At 46.3% G+C, this 12555-nt stretch overlaps 2 protein-coding genes across 12 annotated transcripts in view; one reads left to right on the top strand and one right to left on the bottom strand.

Moving 5' to 3' along the window:
* HVCN1 (hydrogen voltage gated channel 1) overlaps positions 1-8672 on the top strand; it is a 30139-nt gene extending 21467 nt beyond the window's left edge. For 3 of the 5 annotated variants that reach the window (XM_032602539.1, XM_032602536.1, XM_032602535.1), the window contains 4 exons: positions 2397-2501; positions 4058-4289; positions 6286-6398; positions 6762-7087. In XM_032602539.1, the coding sequence (XP_032458430.1) occupies positions 2397-2501; positions 4058-4289; positions 6286-6398; positions 6762-6827 (516 nt within the window). In that variant the 3' untranslated portion in view covers positions 6828-7087. Of the gene's footprint in view, positions 1-2396; positions 2502-4057; positions 4290-6285; positions 6399-6761 lie in introns of all 5 variants that reach the window. The other 2 variants (XM_032602534.1, XM_032602537.1) reach the window with 2 other exon arrangements.
* Positions 6146-12555, bottom strand: part of TCTN1 (tectonic family member 1) — a 30320-nt gene continuing 23910 nt past the window's right edge. For 6 of the 7 annotated variants that reach the window (XM_032602530.1, XM_032602529.1, XM_032602527.1 and 3 more), the window contains 3 exons: positions 11147-11309; positions 8742-8867; positions 6146-8285 (listed from right to left, as the gene is read on the bottom strand). In XM_032602530.1, coding sequence (XP_032458421.1) covers positions 8142-8285; positions 8742-8867; positions 11147-11309 — 433 coding nt within the window. In that variant the 3' untranslated portion in view covers positions 6146-8141. The remainder of the gene's footprint in view (positions 8286-8741; positions 8868-11146; positions 11310-12555) is intronic. The other variant, XM_032602528.1, reaches the window with a different exon arrangement.

The raw sequence follows: 12555 nt of genomic DNA on the forward strand, positions 1-12555 counted from the left end.
CAAGGTCCAGGCTAACGGGGGAGCCGGCCCAGGACTTGGTGCCCCACAGTCCACGCTCTGCACTGCTGCGTGCTGTGGCTAGGCACGGCCATTTTCCAGTGAGATTTGGAATTAACCAGCTTCCCTGAATTCTCAGCATTTTTCTTTGTGATGTGGCTCCCTTCAGAACTAGTACTGCCTTGTGAACTGGCAAATTCAGGGCCTTAGGGATTAGTTCATAGAGGCTGCGGTTGGGACCTGGGCATTATAGTTTGTGACCTTGGGTCTCTCTCTCACTTCTTAAAATTGAGGTGAGATTCACATAAAGTTAATCACTTTAAAGTGAATAATTCAGTGGCATTTATTTAGTACATTCATAATGTTGTCCAACTGTCAACCACTATCTAGTTCCAAAACATTTCCATCACCCCAAAAAGAGATCTAGTACCCATTAAACAATAATCCCCAATCCCTGATAAACACTAATCTACTTTCTGTCCCTATTGATTTGCCTATTCCGGACATTTCATATAAATGGAATCATAAAATATATGTGGTCTTTTGTGTTGGGCTTCTTTCACTTAGCATAATATTTTCTAGGTTCATCCACGTTGTAGCATGTGTCAGTACTTTCATTCTTTTTTTTTTTTTTTGTGGTACGCGGGCCTCTCACTCTTGTGGCCTTTCCCGTTGCGGAGCACAGGCTCTGGACGCGCAGGCTCAGCGGCCATGGCTCATGGGCCCAGCCGCTCCGTGGCATGTGGGATCTTCCCAGACTGGGAATATATATATATTATATTCAGTCTGTTTTTAATAACTCTGTGCCTTGGTTTTAGACCAGATGAGCTCTTAGATCCCTTTAGGTCTAAAAACCAAAGAGGGAGGGTGGAAGGAAAGAAGGAAAGAAAGACTTCACCTGAGGCTTGAGTATTTTTTTGGCTGCGTTGGGTCTTCGTTGCTGTGCGTGGGCTTTCTCTAGTTGTGGTGAGCAGGGGCTACTCTTCGTTGCAGTGCACGAGCTTCTCATTGCAGTGGCTTCTCTTGTTGCGGAGCACGGGCTCTAGGCGTGCAGGCTTCAGTAGTTGTGGCACATGGGCTTAGTAGTTGTGGCTCGCAGGCTCAGTAGTTGTGGTGCACAGGCTTAGTTGTTCCGTGGCATGTGGGATCTTCCCGGACCAGGGATCGAACCCACGTCCCCTGCATTGGCAGGCAGATTCTTAACCACTGAGCCACCAGGGAAGTCCCTTGAACCTTTACTAAGCTACTGAATTTGGATTTGTCTGAAAACTTCATTACAAAGCACTTTGCCATACAATTTTCACAATAAACCATGTCATCAAATACTTAATTACTGAAATAATTACTACAGGTTGAAATGGTCAAAAGGTTTAATAGTCCACTCTTTATAGGCCTGAACTTGTTTAATTTCACCCTGAAACTGTAGAAACTGCCAAGATAATGGCAGATTAATTTTCAGAGATCAAAATCTATCTACCTGAGAGTGTAAGAGGCAAGGCCCTGGGGGAAGTAAGTGATGGTCCAGTATTTCCAAGGGAAGAGAAGGGTCACACAGTGTCCTTTGGGGTTCCTCCCGTTGCTGCCATTTCCACCACCACCATGTCATCCCCAGGGTCTCCCCAAATGCCATCACCTCCACCCCACCTTTAATGTCCTCACCATCATCACCACCTCCGTCACCATGACTACCCCCACTGCCATTGATAAGACCACCCACTCACTTCACCCTGGTCCCCACCTTCCTCCCCCCTCCAGCAGGTCACAAAACCCACGGGATTCTTTCCTACAGCAGCTCTTCTCTGTTCTCCAGGAGACGCAGGACTCCCTCCCCCTTCCCTCCCAGCGAGCACATGGGAGTTGGGGTGGGTACCTCACGGCTCCAGCCAGAAGCTGTTTCATGGGCACAGTGGACGTCACTCTAACCCAGCTGCCTGGAGGAGGCCGTATCTCTGAGGCTGGATGTTTTAAATTTTAAATTGCTTATTGAGCATCTGTTCTGGGCATACCCTGGCAAGAGCAATCCCCAGAACTAGAAAAATAAATGCTTTTAGAAACTTTAGTATATTTTGCCATCTAGGAATTAGCAGTTTGGTTGGAGAGATGCTGGGAAGCAGTGAATTTACGAGTAAGAGAAAGACCAATGGTGACCGAGGGTCAGTCATTGGGCCACACGGAGGCTTTAGGAGGACAGGCACTGCCCAGGGCTGGAAGGAGGGGCTCCTGTCCAGAGGAGCTGGCCCCCAGCAGGCTCCCTGCAGGGCGCTCGGGCTGTGGGCAGTGGCCTACCATCCTTGGCGTCTTTCCCCAGTGGTTTCACTCAGATGTTTCCAGCCCTTAAAGATGAAAGGAGGGTCCCCATTTAGGTCTCATGGTTTCTTGCTTCTTCCCTTGGTCCACAGGTTATCATCATCTGCCTGGTCATTCTGGATGCCCTCCTGGTGCTCGCCGAGCTCGTACTGGACCTAAAGATCATCCAGCCTGACAAGAATAACTATGCTGCCAGGGTAGTGTGTCCCCAGCCCTTTAATGTGGTTCACTCTGTGGGTGGGCAGGGTGGGGCAGCACCTGCCTTGGAGTAACCAGGCCTATTTGAGGGTAGTTTGATTGGGTGCTTTCAGTCAAAGAGCAGAGAAAATGTCTTCCTTTCCCAATTATAGATATGAATTTACTACAAGCAGGAAACCTCCTCAAGTCACTTGATGGCTTGAACCTTGAGCTATCCTAGACCACTGAGCTGGAGTTTGTCACTGATTATCAAACCAGGAGCATGATTCCTTCCCATCCCCCAGAGGAAGACGAGCTGTTTTTCCTCCTGTCAACATTTTGACGTGGTCCCTGTGCTGGAGCCATTTGGGGGGGATGTGCCCACCATTTATTCCCTGATTCACAGTTCCTGCCTGAGCCCATCCCAGACATTCGCCCAAAGGGCAGTGGACACACTGAAAATGCATTGTGCGGCCCATCACCAGTAACTGGGGAGAAGGCCAGGGGCTTAAAAGCATCTCCCCACACCCTTTGAAAAAAATTCAGTGGACAATGCAAAAATGTCTTTTCAAATGGTAAAAGAGCAGGCAGAAAATATTAAACCTCCTTCCTACTCGTGGCCCCTTTCACCACGGCAGCCGTTAATGTTTTCTTCTGTGCCAACCCAAGTCCTCCCATAGATGATTATCTTTCCTCTCCCTGTTGTTTAATAGAGTCAGTAATATACCTCCTATACTGTCTTGTGCCTTTTTCTTTACTTTTTATTATGAAAAGTGGCAAATATACATTTTGCTGTATTTGCTTTCTTTATATATATACATATCCACAAACACACCCCACACCCATCTATTTTTGTCTGACCATTCAAAAGTAAGTTAGACATCACGGCACTTTACCCCTAAATACTAAATATCCAAGCTGTCCCAAATTTGGTCACTGTGAGCCTCTTCGAGCTGACTGCTCTGTCCTCTTGACGTGACTCCATAGCCTTTGAGCGTTTCCTTGTTTTCTGGCCCTGGATGATGTCCCAGCTCATTCGTACTTTCCCTGCCCCAGAATGGAAAAGGTTACTTTAGTGAAGGCTAGTATTTATAAATCAAGATCTGGGAACTCTCTTCACTTACCATCATTTCTAGTCGATACATACGGATCAGCCTTGGTCTTTTGAACAATTGCGTAATGCTCCATGTGGAGATACCATAATGCATTTAACTAGTGCCCTAGTCTAGTGGATGTTTCTGTTGTTCTCCAAACAATGTAGAAAATCTTTTGTTCTGCAAATGATGTTGCAGTAAATATCCTGTCTTTGTGCATGCGTGAGCTTTGCAGGGCCAAAGGGCACGGCGGATGTTTTCAACTGCCATTGCCCCATTGCCCTTCAGAGAGCAACGTGTGTGCTGTTCTCAGCCACAGTCCGGCCCGAGAACAGCGCCTGGTGCTGGCAGGAATTTGGGATTGGTCAAATGAATGGATTCTCTCTGTGACTGGGCAGGGGCATTCAAGGCCAGCTCGTCCGTGTGACCTGCCCCAGCCCATGACAGCCTGAGTCTACTCTGTATCTCCTTGTCCCCTTCAGGTGTTCCACTACATGAGCATTGCCATCTTGACCTTTTTTATGATGGAGATTTTCTTTAAAATATTTGTCTTCCGCTTGGAGTTCTTTCACCACAAGTTTGAAATCCTGGACGCCATCATCGTGGTGGTTTCCTTCGTCCTCGACGTTGTCCTCCTTTTCCGGGAGCATGAGTTTGAGGCTTTAGGGCTGCTGATTCTGCTCCGCCTGTGGCGGGTGGCCCGGATCATCAACGGTATGTCCCCTGCACTCCTGGGCTGGGGGGGTGGGGGATGGGACAGTGGGTGGAGCCTGGAAGGGGCGCAGAGGCCCTGGTCCTCCTCCTCCTGGCAACCAAGAGAAACATGGTCTGATTTGGTGTCCCACTGTCACCTTTGTGGCTACAAATTGACACCAGGACATGTGCTCTGAGAGGAAGTGGCTGTCTCCTTCAGACTCTCATTTCTATGATTACTGAAAGGTGGTTATGGCAAGGGTTAGACTAATCCCTGATCAATCCCTGCCGGCTTGGTTCCCAAAGCACCTTTGTTTTTCATTTGGTGTTTCCTGGAGAGTGTTCTACGAAACCCCATCCCACCTTGGGAGGGGCACCTTCGGAAGGGGAGCAAGGAAGCTGAGAAATGCTGTACACTAGACTCTGCCCCCTTTGAGAAAGTCACAACACGAGTTAGCATGATGAAGGCTCTGAGAACTGTAATTGTTTTCCAAGTTGACCAGTTCAACACTTTGGGAGGAAATAACACCTATGAGCGTGCTGTAGACTCTGGCTCTGTAGGACACACTTGGGGAAATACTGCTTTACCGTATTTCAGGTACAGATCCTCTTCCTCACACACTCTCCGTTGGTGCAGGGAGCCTCCATGTCAGAGAAGCCATTTGTGCTGTGGTTTTATGTGGACCTAGTGACTGGTTAGCGGTTCAGCCATCAGCGAACTAGTCAGAGTTGATCAAATGCCTGTCCTCAGAAGTGCCGCACCAGAATCACGCTCAACACTTTAAGTGGAGAGTCTGGTGCGGAGCCCAGAGGGAGGTGTCCGTCTGTGAAGCACTCCCAGGTGACTGGGTGTCCAGCAGGGTTGGGAATCCCTAGACTAGTGCCCAACACGACGGGCTGTGGGTCGCTGTCAGGAGACTGACTGAGCGACAGTGCAGCCTGTTGGAAGCAGGCCCATCCCCTGCTGCGGCCGCCTGCTGTGGTGCCACCTGGCCAGGGAAAGGGCTGTGCGAGCGGCTTTGTCAGGCATGTGGGCTTTGGGGGCGGCCAGTTCAGATCTAGTGATTAAAGTAAAGCCTATTAAGAACCTTTATTTGGGTTCTGTCAAAGGAAATAATGGAGGCTTTTCAGATAATATTTTAGATGCTTATGTCGATTTTTTCATCTAATCTAACAGAAAAATATTCTCTGCAAAGGTTATGTGAGGTAGATAGACCATGACTGATTATAAATGACTCATGAAGCAGTTACTACCCAGTACTCTCACATCACACTGTTGTGAGATTTGTCCATTTTGTCTAAATGGCAGCGAGGCATATGACTGGCTATTGCCCGTTATTACACTGCTATCAAATTTAGTAGCGTGACTGAAGCAACACAAGGCTAAACCGGATTCAGTGAGACAACCAGGAACACTGTGGACCAGGGACGGCTACTCCCAGGCCTTGTGGGCGCCACACGTGTGGGGGAAGGTCTGGACTCCGTCACTCACACTTGGAAAGGGGCGGAGCGGCCCTACTGCAGCCCAGTCTTTGAGGCCGTGTCTGCAGTGTGGTGTGGGCATTTGGGAGCGCCCCCCCCAAGCTCCCAAGCCAAGATGCAGGTCATTGCCTGACAACTGGCCATAGCTCTGGAGGCAGAAAGTTGGCAAAGTGACAGTCCCAACCCCAAGCCTGAGCATTTCCAGGCTTGCACTTAGTGCCTTTTGAACAACTGCTGCTAAGTAGCAAGACTGTTGTGAACTGCCCCCTACTAAGGAGCTTAACCTTCATCTGGTCAGTGATTATTTTTAAGGATTTCTCACACCAGAAAAGCCAAAGAAGTATTTCACAGCTGGGTACTGAGTAGCTCAGAAATGAAAACTCTGACCGTCCTAGTTCTGATGCCTTTAAGCCATGATGACTGTTTTACTTGTCACCACTCTTCCCAAGTTATACATTTGTAAGGAATACAGTTTTTTTCCCAAGGGGCTAAATTAGAGACCAGTATCATGGAGACCCTCGCAATTATTTTTCAGGGATAATTATCTCGGTTAAGACACGTTCTGAACGGCAACTACTAAGGTTAAAACAGATAAATATACAACTGGCCACCAAGATCCAACACCTTGAATTCAGCTGCTCTGAGAAGGTAAGAAGGTGTCTGGGAGAACGCCCTCTGTGAACACAGATTGTTCCCTCCCTCCAGCACTGAGCTTCTCCAGGCCAGGCCTCTGCTCACTCAGTGCCCTTAGCCCGGAGCCCACTTCCCTCGGTCAGGGCTTCCTTGTCCTTTCGGATTCAGTTTAGGTGTTGCCTCCTTCCCTGCAGCTTTGCCAGGTCTCTCTCCTCACTGCCATCGCTGCTGGGCCCCGGCTGACTGATTGCATGAGGAGTATGGCTTTCATTCAGCTCTGCTTCCCTGTGCATGTCTGCGGCTCACTGTGTGACTGCCACATCCCTGGTGAGGCTCAGAAGGTAAATTCAGTTATTTGTCTGCTTTTTGTAATAACAGGAACAAGAAATTGAAAGACTTAACAAGCTATTGAGACAGCATGGACTTCTTGGTGAGGTGAACTAGAGGCATACCTGCTCCACCCACCCCAAAGGGAAGACCTGCCTCACGGGCTTGTGACGAGGAAGACAGCCGCCCCTCCTGGGGCCACATTGGGGAGAGGTTTGCTTTGATGGCTTTGTCTCACTGCTGCCAGCTCGGATGCTGGGGGACACAGTCTTTCAGAGGCTCTATTTCTTCCTTGGTGTGACTGAGAATGTCCCATCCCATTCCCACCCCACACTGTTTAACAAATGTATCATAAACTATATTTTTCTCATGCTGAACACTTGACTCTTGCTTGAAAATGAACAACAAGCTGGACAATTACTAGCTGTATATAAAACTTAATCTCATCAAATGTACAGTTTTCACAGTTCACATGTATATTAAGGAACCAGTGCATCCTTTCATATGACCACTCTGAAAGACAAAAGAGAAAAAAGAGAGCTACCTTAGCTATCAGCACATTCTAGAAAAATATTTTCTATTTCCAAGCTATTCTAAACAGCTAATCACAATGTCCCCCAAGGGGCTTGTTCTCAAGTACCCAGCCCCTCCTCTGCGTCCTCCAACTTTTAGCTGGCTCCACCCAGTTCTGCACCCTGACAACATTTTTCTCAATTACTGTACAATTAATGTATAAAATAAACTCTCTCCTTCCCGCAGGCCCTCCTACTGTATTCTTTCTAGGTTCAACTGCTTGGAATCACTCTGTGGCATCCTATACCAGCCCACTAGCTGGAGAGCAAGCTAGCTCCAGTGCCTGGTACAGAAGTAGCAATTAGACCCAAGACTCCACTGTAATTAACATGACATTTGGGGGAAGATCCCCTCGTGAGGCCTTGTACTCTACTTGCATGATTTTATACAACTTGCTATTTTTGTACTCATTTTAACGGGACCTGAAAAGCCTGAACTAAAAATAATATTTTAGTATATGTGCTGCCGAAGCGAGCACTAAAAATAATATTTTAAAAAATAACTCACATTAAAGCAGGGGATGAATAAACTGGATAAACCCTCAACGCCTGCACTACTTCAAGGTCTGTTCTCTTTACGTTCTTCCCAAAGGTGCAACTTGGCTCCCACGTATGACCTATGTATTGAGAGTACTGGAAATGGCCAAGCCAGACCCCTTCTAAAGTCAAAGCAAGTAGAATGAAATTCCCAAAGGGAGAAAAGAGAGGAGGGAAGTGAGTGGAGAGGGGAAGTGTGTCCATCTGGGGTCAACCTCAAGGGTTATACGTATAATAAAGTGGGATGTCTCCAAGGAGCCCTGGGCCCCACACATGCTTGATTAAGCAGGTGTGGTGTAGTTTCCCTATTTAATGACTTACGTCAAACAAATGGGAAGAAGAAATTAAAGGGCAGCCTAGCATTGATGGTTGGCCGAGCTCTGAAGCCTGCCTCTGCAGGTGCAGACACATCCACAAAAGTAACCGCAGTGGAAATAAGAATTGTCCTTTTATTTCCTGAGTTGGTCTGTAATAAAAAAAAATCAGAGTGATGCAAGCCCTGCCCTCCAGTGTATTCACCAGGATAACAAAGATGGGACAGCTTTCATTTCCTTCCTCACCCAACCACTGTTGGTTCATGAACCTGGTAGGTACGTGGAGGGCTAATCAGCCATCAGCTCAGAGGAGAGAGACAATTTTCACTCAGGTTGTCCTAACACATCGATGTCATTCACAACTCAAGACAAGAGTTTTAAAAGATCAAGTCTAAACAAGAATGTTAATGTGAATAAAACCCCTGTGCTCAGGGGAGTTTTTTCTCCAGGTAAAAGATAATGACTGCTAAATTGTTTTAAGAATCCAGATTGTTTAAATTTTAATTATCTTTTTTACAAAATAAATTTCACCTATCACAGTTTTGTCTGGACTCGTGTCTTAACCTATACCTTTAAAATTAGGAAAAAAAAAAAAAAATTAGGCCTACCTCAGGAAACGAGGATGAAATCAGATTTGCAGTTACATTGACGATTTTAGCCTGTGGGTTCAATAAGGATCCGTATTTAGTCCACTTCACTTCTATAGCCAACGCCACTGGGAGCTGGCAAGAATCCTGCAAAACAAAATGCCATTAATCAATTTGAGTATTAAACAACCTCAAGTCAAACTTAATCTGCAGTTCAGAGCTTTAATTACAAAATGTTTCACATATTACAAAATGTTCTGAACAAGAGGATGAATAGACTCTAGAAGTTCAGATAAAAACAGCTTAGAAAAAGCACATATTTTAAAGTACTCAATGCTCCAAAAATATTTTAACACCTAAAGCATAATTTTTCCATCCCTTCCCATCTCTAAAGAGGCCAGCATTACCTGGCAGCTGTGGTAACCACAATACCCAACTGTGGAACCTCCAGGGCCTTAACAGCTCTAACTGCACCTGCCTGTTTACATCTACCTCAGAGATACTTCAGGAGCTAAGTTGGCACGGGGGGAGGGGGGAGAGGGAGAACGGTATTATTGACAGAAATTAAACCCGACTGCATATCATGTTAAAATGCACTTAGAGGGGGCTTCCCTGGTGGCGCAGTGGTTGAGAGTCTGCCTGCCGATGCAGGGGACACGGGTTCGTGCCCCAGTCCGGGAAGATCCCACATGCCACGGAGTGGCTGGGCCTGTGAACCATGGCCGCTGAGCCTGTGCTCCGCAACGGGAGAGGCTACAACAGTGAGAGGCCCGCGTACCACAAAAAAAAAAAAAAAAAAAAAAAAAATGCACTTAGAGGAAATTTAAGTGCTTCCTTGTCACTTATCTGATTTCATCAGTTGGCAATTAAGATGCTACATTGGGGTATACAGGCGGCATCTTAAGCTGTCACAGATGTTAACTCTCCCTCTGCACCGAGAGCACTGGTGCCACAATGAAGCTGCCCGAGTTCAGGCTAGACGCTGGGACCTGGGCCTGAGGCCTCTGCCCAGGACCCCTGTTTGCTCAGCCCCAAGGGGAAAATGGGCGAGGGGGCCTTCCAGACCTCTTTCCTGCCTTTACAGTCTCATCAATTGGCAAATGTAATAATGTTGAAGCTGCCCAACGGGGAGATGGAGTTCCACTGGAGTATTCTACTTTTGTGTGTGAAATTTTTCCACAATAAAAAGTTTAAAAAAATACATCTCTTTAGGGCATGAAAAGCTAGCAGGCCTGCTAAATTTGGTGCCTGCCAAAAAGGCACGGGTGGAATTCCTTGGCTTAAAACTGCCTTTTAAGAAATTTGCAAGCTGAAAAATCCTTGAGAATATCCTGTTATTAGGAAAAGATGCAACACGCAGCTGGTATCAACTGAGCTTAGCAGATGCTCTCGTGCTGGCTATGCCTAGAAGGCTGGTACAAAACCCGTTCCAGGCCCTCTGAGCTCCCTCACCAGCACAGACCCCAGCAGTGCTAGTGTCTGCACTGCTGCCCCTCTCCCCTCAACCTATGTCTTCCCTTCTGAGGGATAAGTAATAATTGGATGTCTTAACCATCTCTGAGAAACTAGAAGCAATTTGCCTGGTTCACTGAGGCAGCAGAGCTGAGCCAAGACTTAGGTGAACAGCAGGGACTGAGTAACCACGGGTCCCTGCTGGGGACTCGGTGGGGAGGGCGGGATCGGAGCTAGTCCTCACCCCCATTATCCCCACGCTATAAATGTGCTAAGCAGGTAACAAGAGGCCTGAAGAAACTGTGACAAGAAACTGTGACAATAAAAAGCCGGGCAATTAAAGGATAAGATGGGGAGCACGCCTGCGGTGACGGGGGCTAGCCCACACTCTGACTGCTGAGACAAAAGAAAAAGGTGGGCAGAAGAACCGCACGTGATCCAGAACCTATTTGGAGGACGTCAACTTCCATTAAACTCTTCTGGGAACTTTAGAGTTGAAAGCTCTGACATGTGGACTGCTTTTATAGACCAGGGAACAATGGGTGGGACAGCTGTGCAGATGGAAGTCTTGTTGAAACAGTTCTGACATTTACCTATCATATCACGATGCCTAGAGAAGACCTTACATAACACCAACAAGGAATAGGATGGTGACTGGTAGTGGTTTCCATTTATGGAGTGACCACTAGGCACCATGAATGTTACCTCATTTAACTCTCAACAAGTCCATGAGGTCAGTAATATAGCTATCAGATGAGGAAACAGAGGCTCAAACCTGTAAAACCACTGGCCAAAGGCGACAATGCTAACTAGGGGCAAAATCAGTGTTCAAGATCCAGGCTCATCTAACGACAAAGCCCAAGCTCCTACCCAGAGCCCCCCACCGCCAGCTCCCCCACTGCCTCTACCTCCCCACAGTGAGGGGCATGTTGGAGAGACCACTAGCATGTGGCCTTCAGCTTCTCCCCCTTTACCTTCATGTGGGACGTCTGGGTGATGAAGTGGACGGGTACCCAGTCCAGCACATCCTGCGCCTGAGAATTTCCAAAAGGGGCCACATAATCTGGGAAGCCCTGGCCCTTCAGCAGGCTCTCCACCTTCTGCGCTACCAGCCTACACGCAACAGCTGTGGTCAGTCTTTTGGGAAAGAAAACAAGGTCAACCAAATGAGGTGATTGTTCAGACCTGCAGTTTGTTTTTTTTTTTTAAATAAGTGTCAGGGTCGTATTTTATTTTGACATTTCTCTGGTACACAAAAAATGAGAGACAAGGTATTAGCCTTTATGTTACAACTGCGAAATGCATCACTTTAATACAGTGTTAGTACCCATAACATCTCTGATTATAGAATATCGTACCTGCAGTTTTTACAGCCCTCAACAACACGCATATTCTCTCTAGTTTCTTTTCTCACTCTCTAAAAGGGGATTTTTTGAAGTGAAAGTGTCTCTCACTTTGTGAAATCTTGGTTGGCCAGGGAGATGAATCCAAAACAATGTTTCCCAAACTGTATTCCATGGAGAGGCTCTGTACAAGAAGGGTTCCATGGCCAAAAATTTGGGAACTATTGCATATCCATGTCCCCCCTGAAGTACACTGGTGTACTGAAGACTCTGAGAAGTGCTTACTTAGTAAGGAATCATGTTTTTAACTTTAATTTGGTGTTTCCCAAACATACTGGACCACAGACTTACCCCTACTGACATGTTATGGAAATGTATCCCATGGAACCCTCTTTGAGAAATGCTAGTCTAAAGCAATCAGAATGATGTAAATGGTGAATATTGGTCTAACCAAAATAATGATGTAGATACCCTGGGGAGACATAAGGATGGGAAGTGAGCGGGTAGTGGGGTAAGGGATCAAAGGAGAAAGAGCCAAATCTTCATCCTCCACAGTGGAAGCTCAATAAATAAAAGAAGTCATAATAAAATAGATAAGCAACAAGGACCTATTGTATAGCAAAGGGAACTATGTTCAATTGCTGTAATAACCTATAACGGAAAAGAATCTGAATCTGAAAAGAATATAACTGAATCACTTTGCTGTACACCTGAAATTGTAAATCAACTATACTTGAATAAAAAAATTAAAATTAAAAATAAATAAGCCATAAAACCAAAAAAATCAAGAAGTAGCATTACGTGTGGGTTATTTAAATATTTGGGGGTAAATTTCCAAAAAATCAGCTCTAAGAGTTGCAAGTGATTGTCTCTGGGATGGGGGAAATGAAGGTAAGAACTGCTGTCTTTAGAACAAGCCATGAAGAGCTGTTTGACATTTTACATTATGTTTGATAATAAAAAGATAAATTAAAAACAGATCACATTCAGGCTGCCTCTCATTGGGTTTGTTGTGCTGAGTACATTAAAATTCAGAAATA

Source organism: Phocoena sinus, chromosome 14, assembly GCF_008692025.1.
Source record: "Phocoena sinus isolate mPhoSin1 chromosome 14, mPhoSin1.pri, whole genome shotgun sequence".
Lineage (NCBI taxonomy): Eukaryota > Metazoa > Chordata > Mammalia > Artiodactyla > Phocoenidae > Phocoena > Phocoena sinus.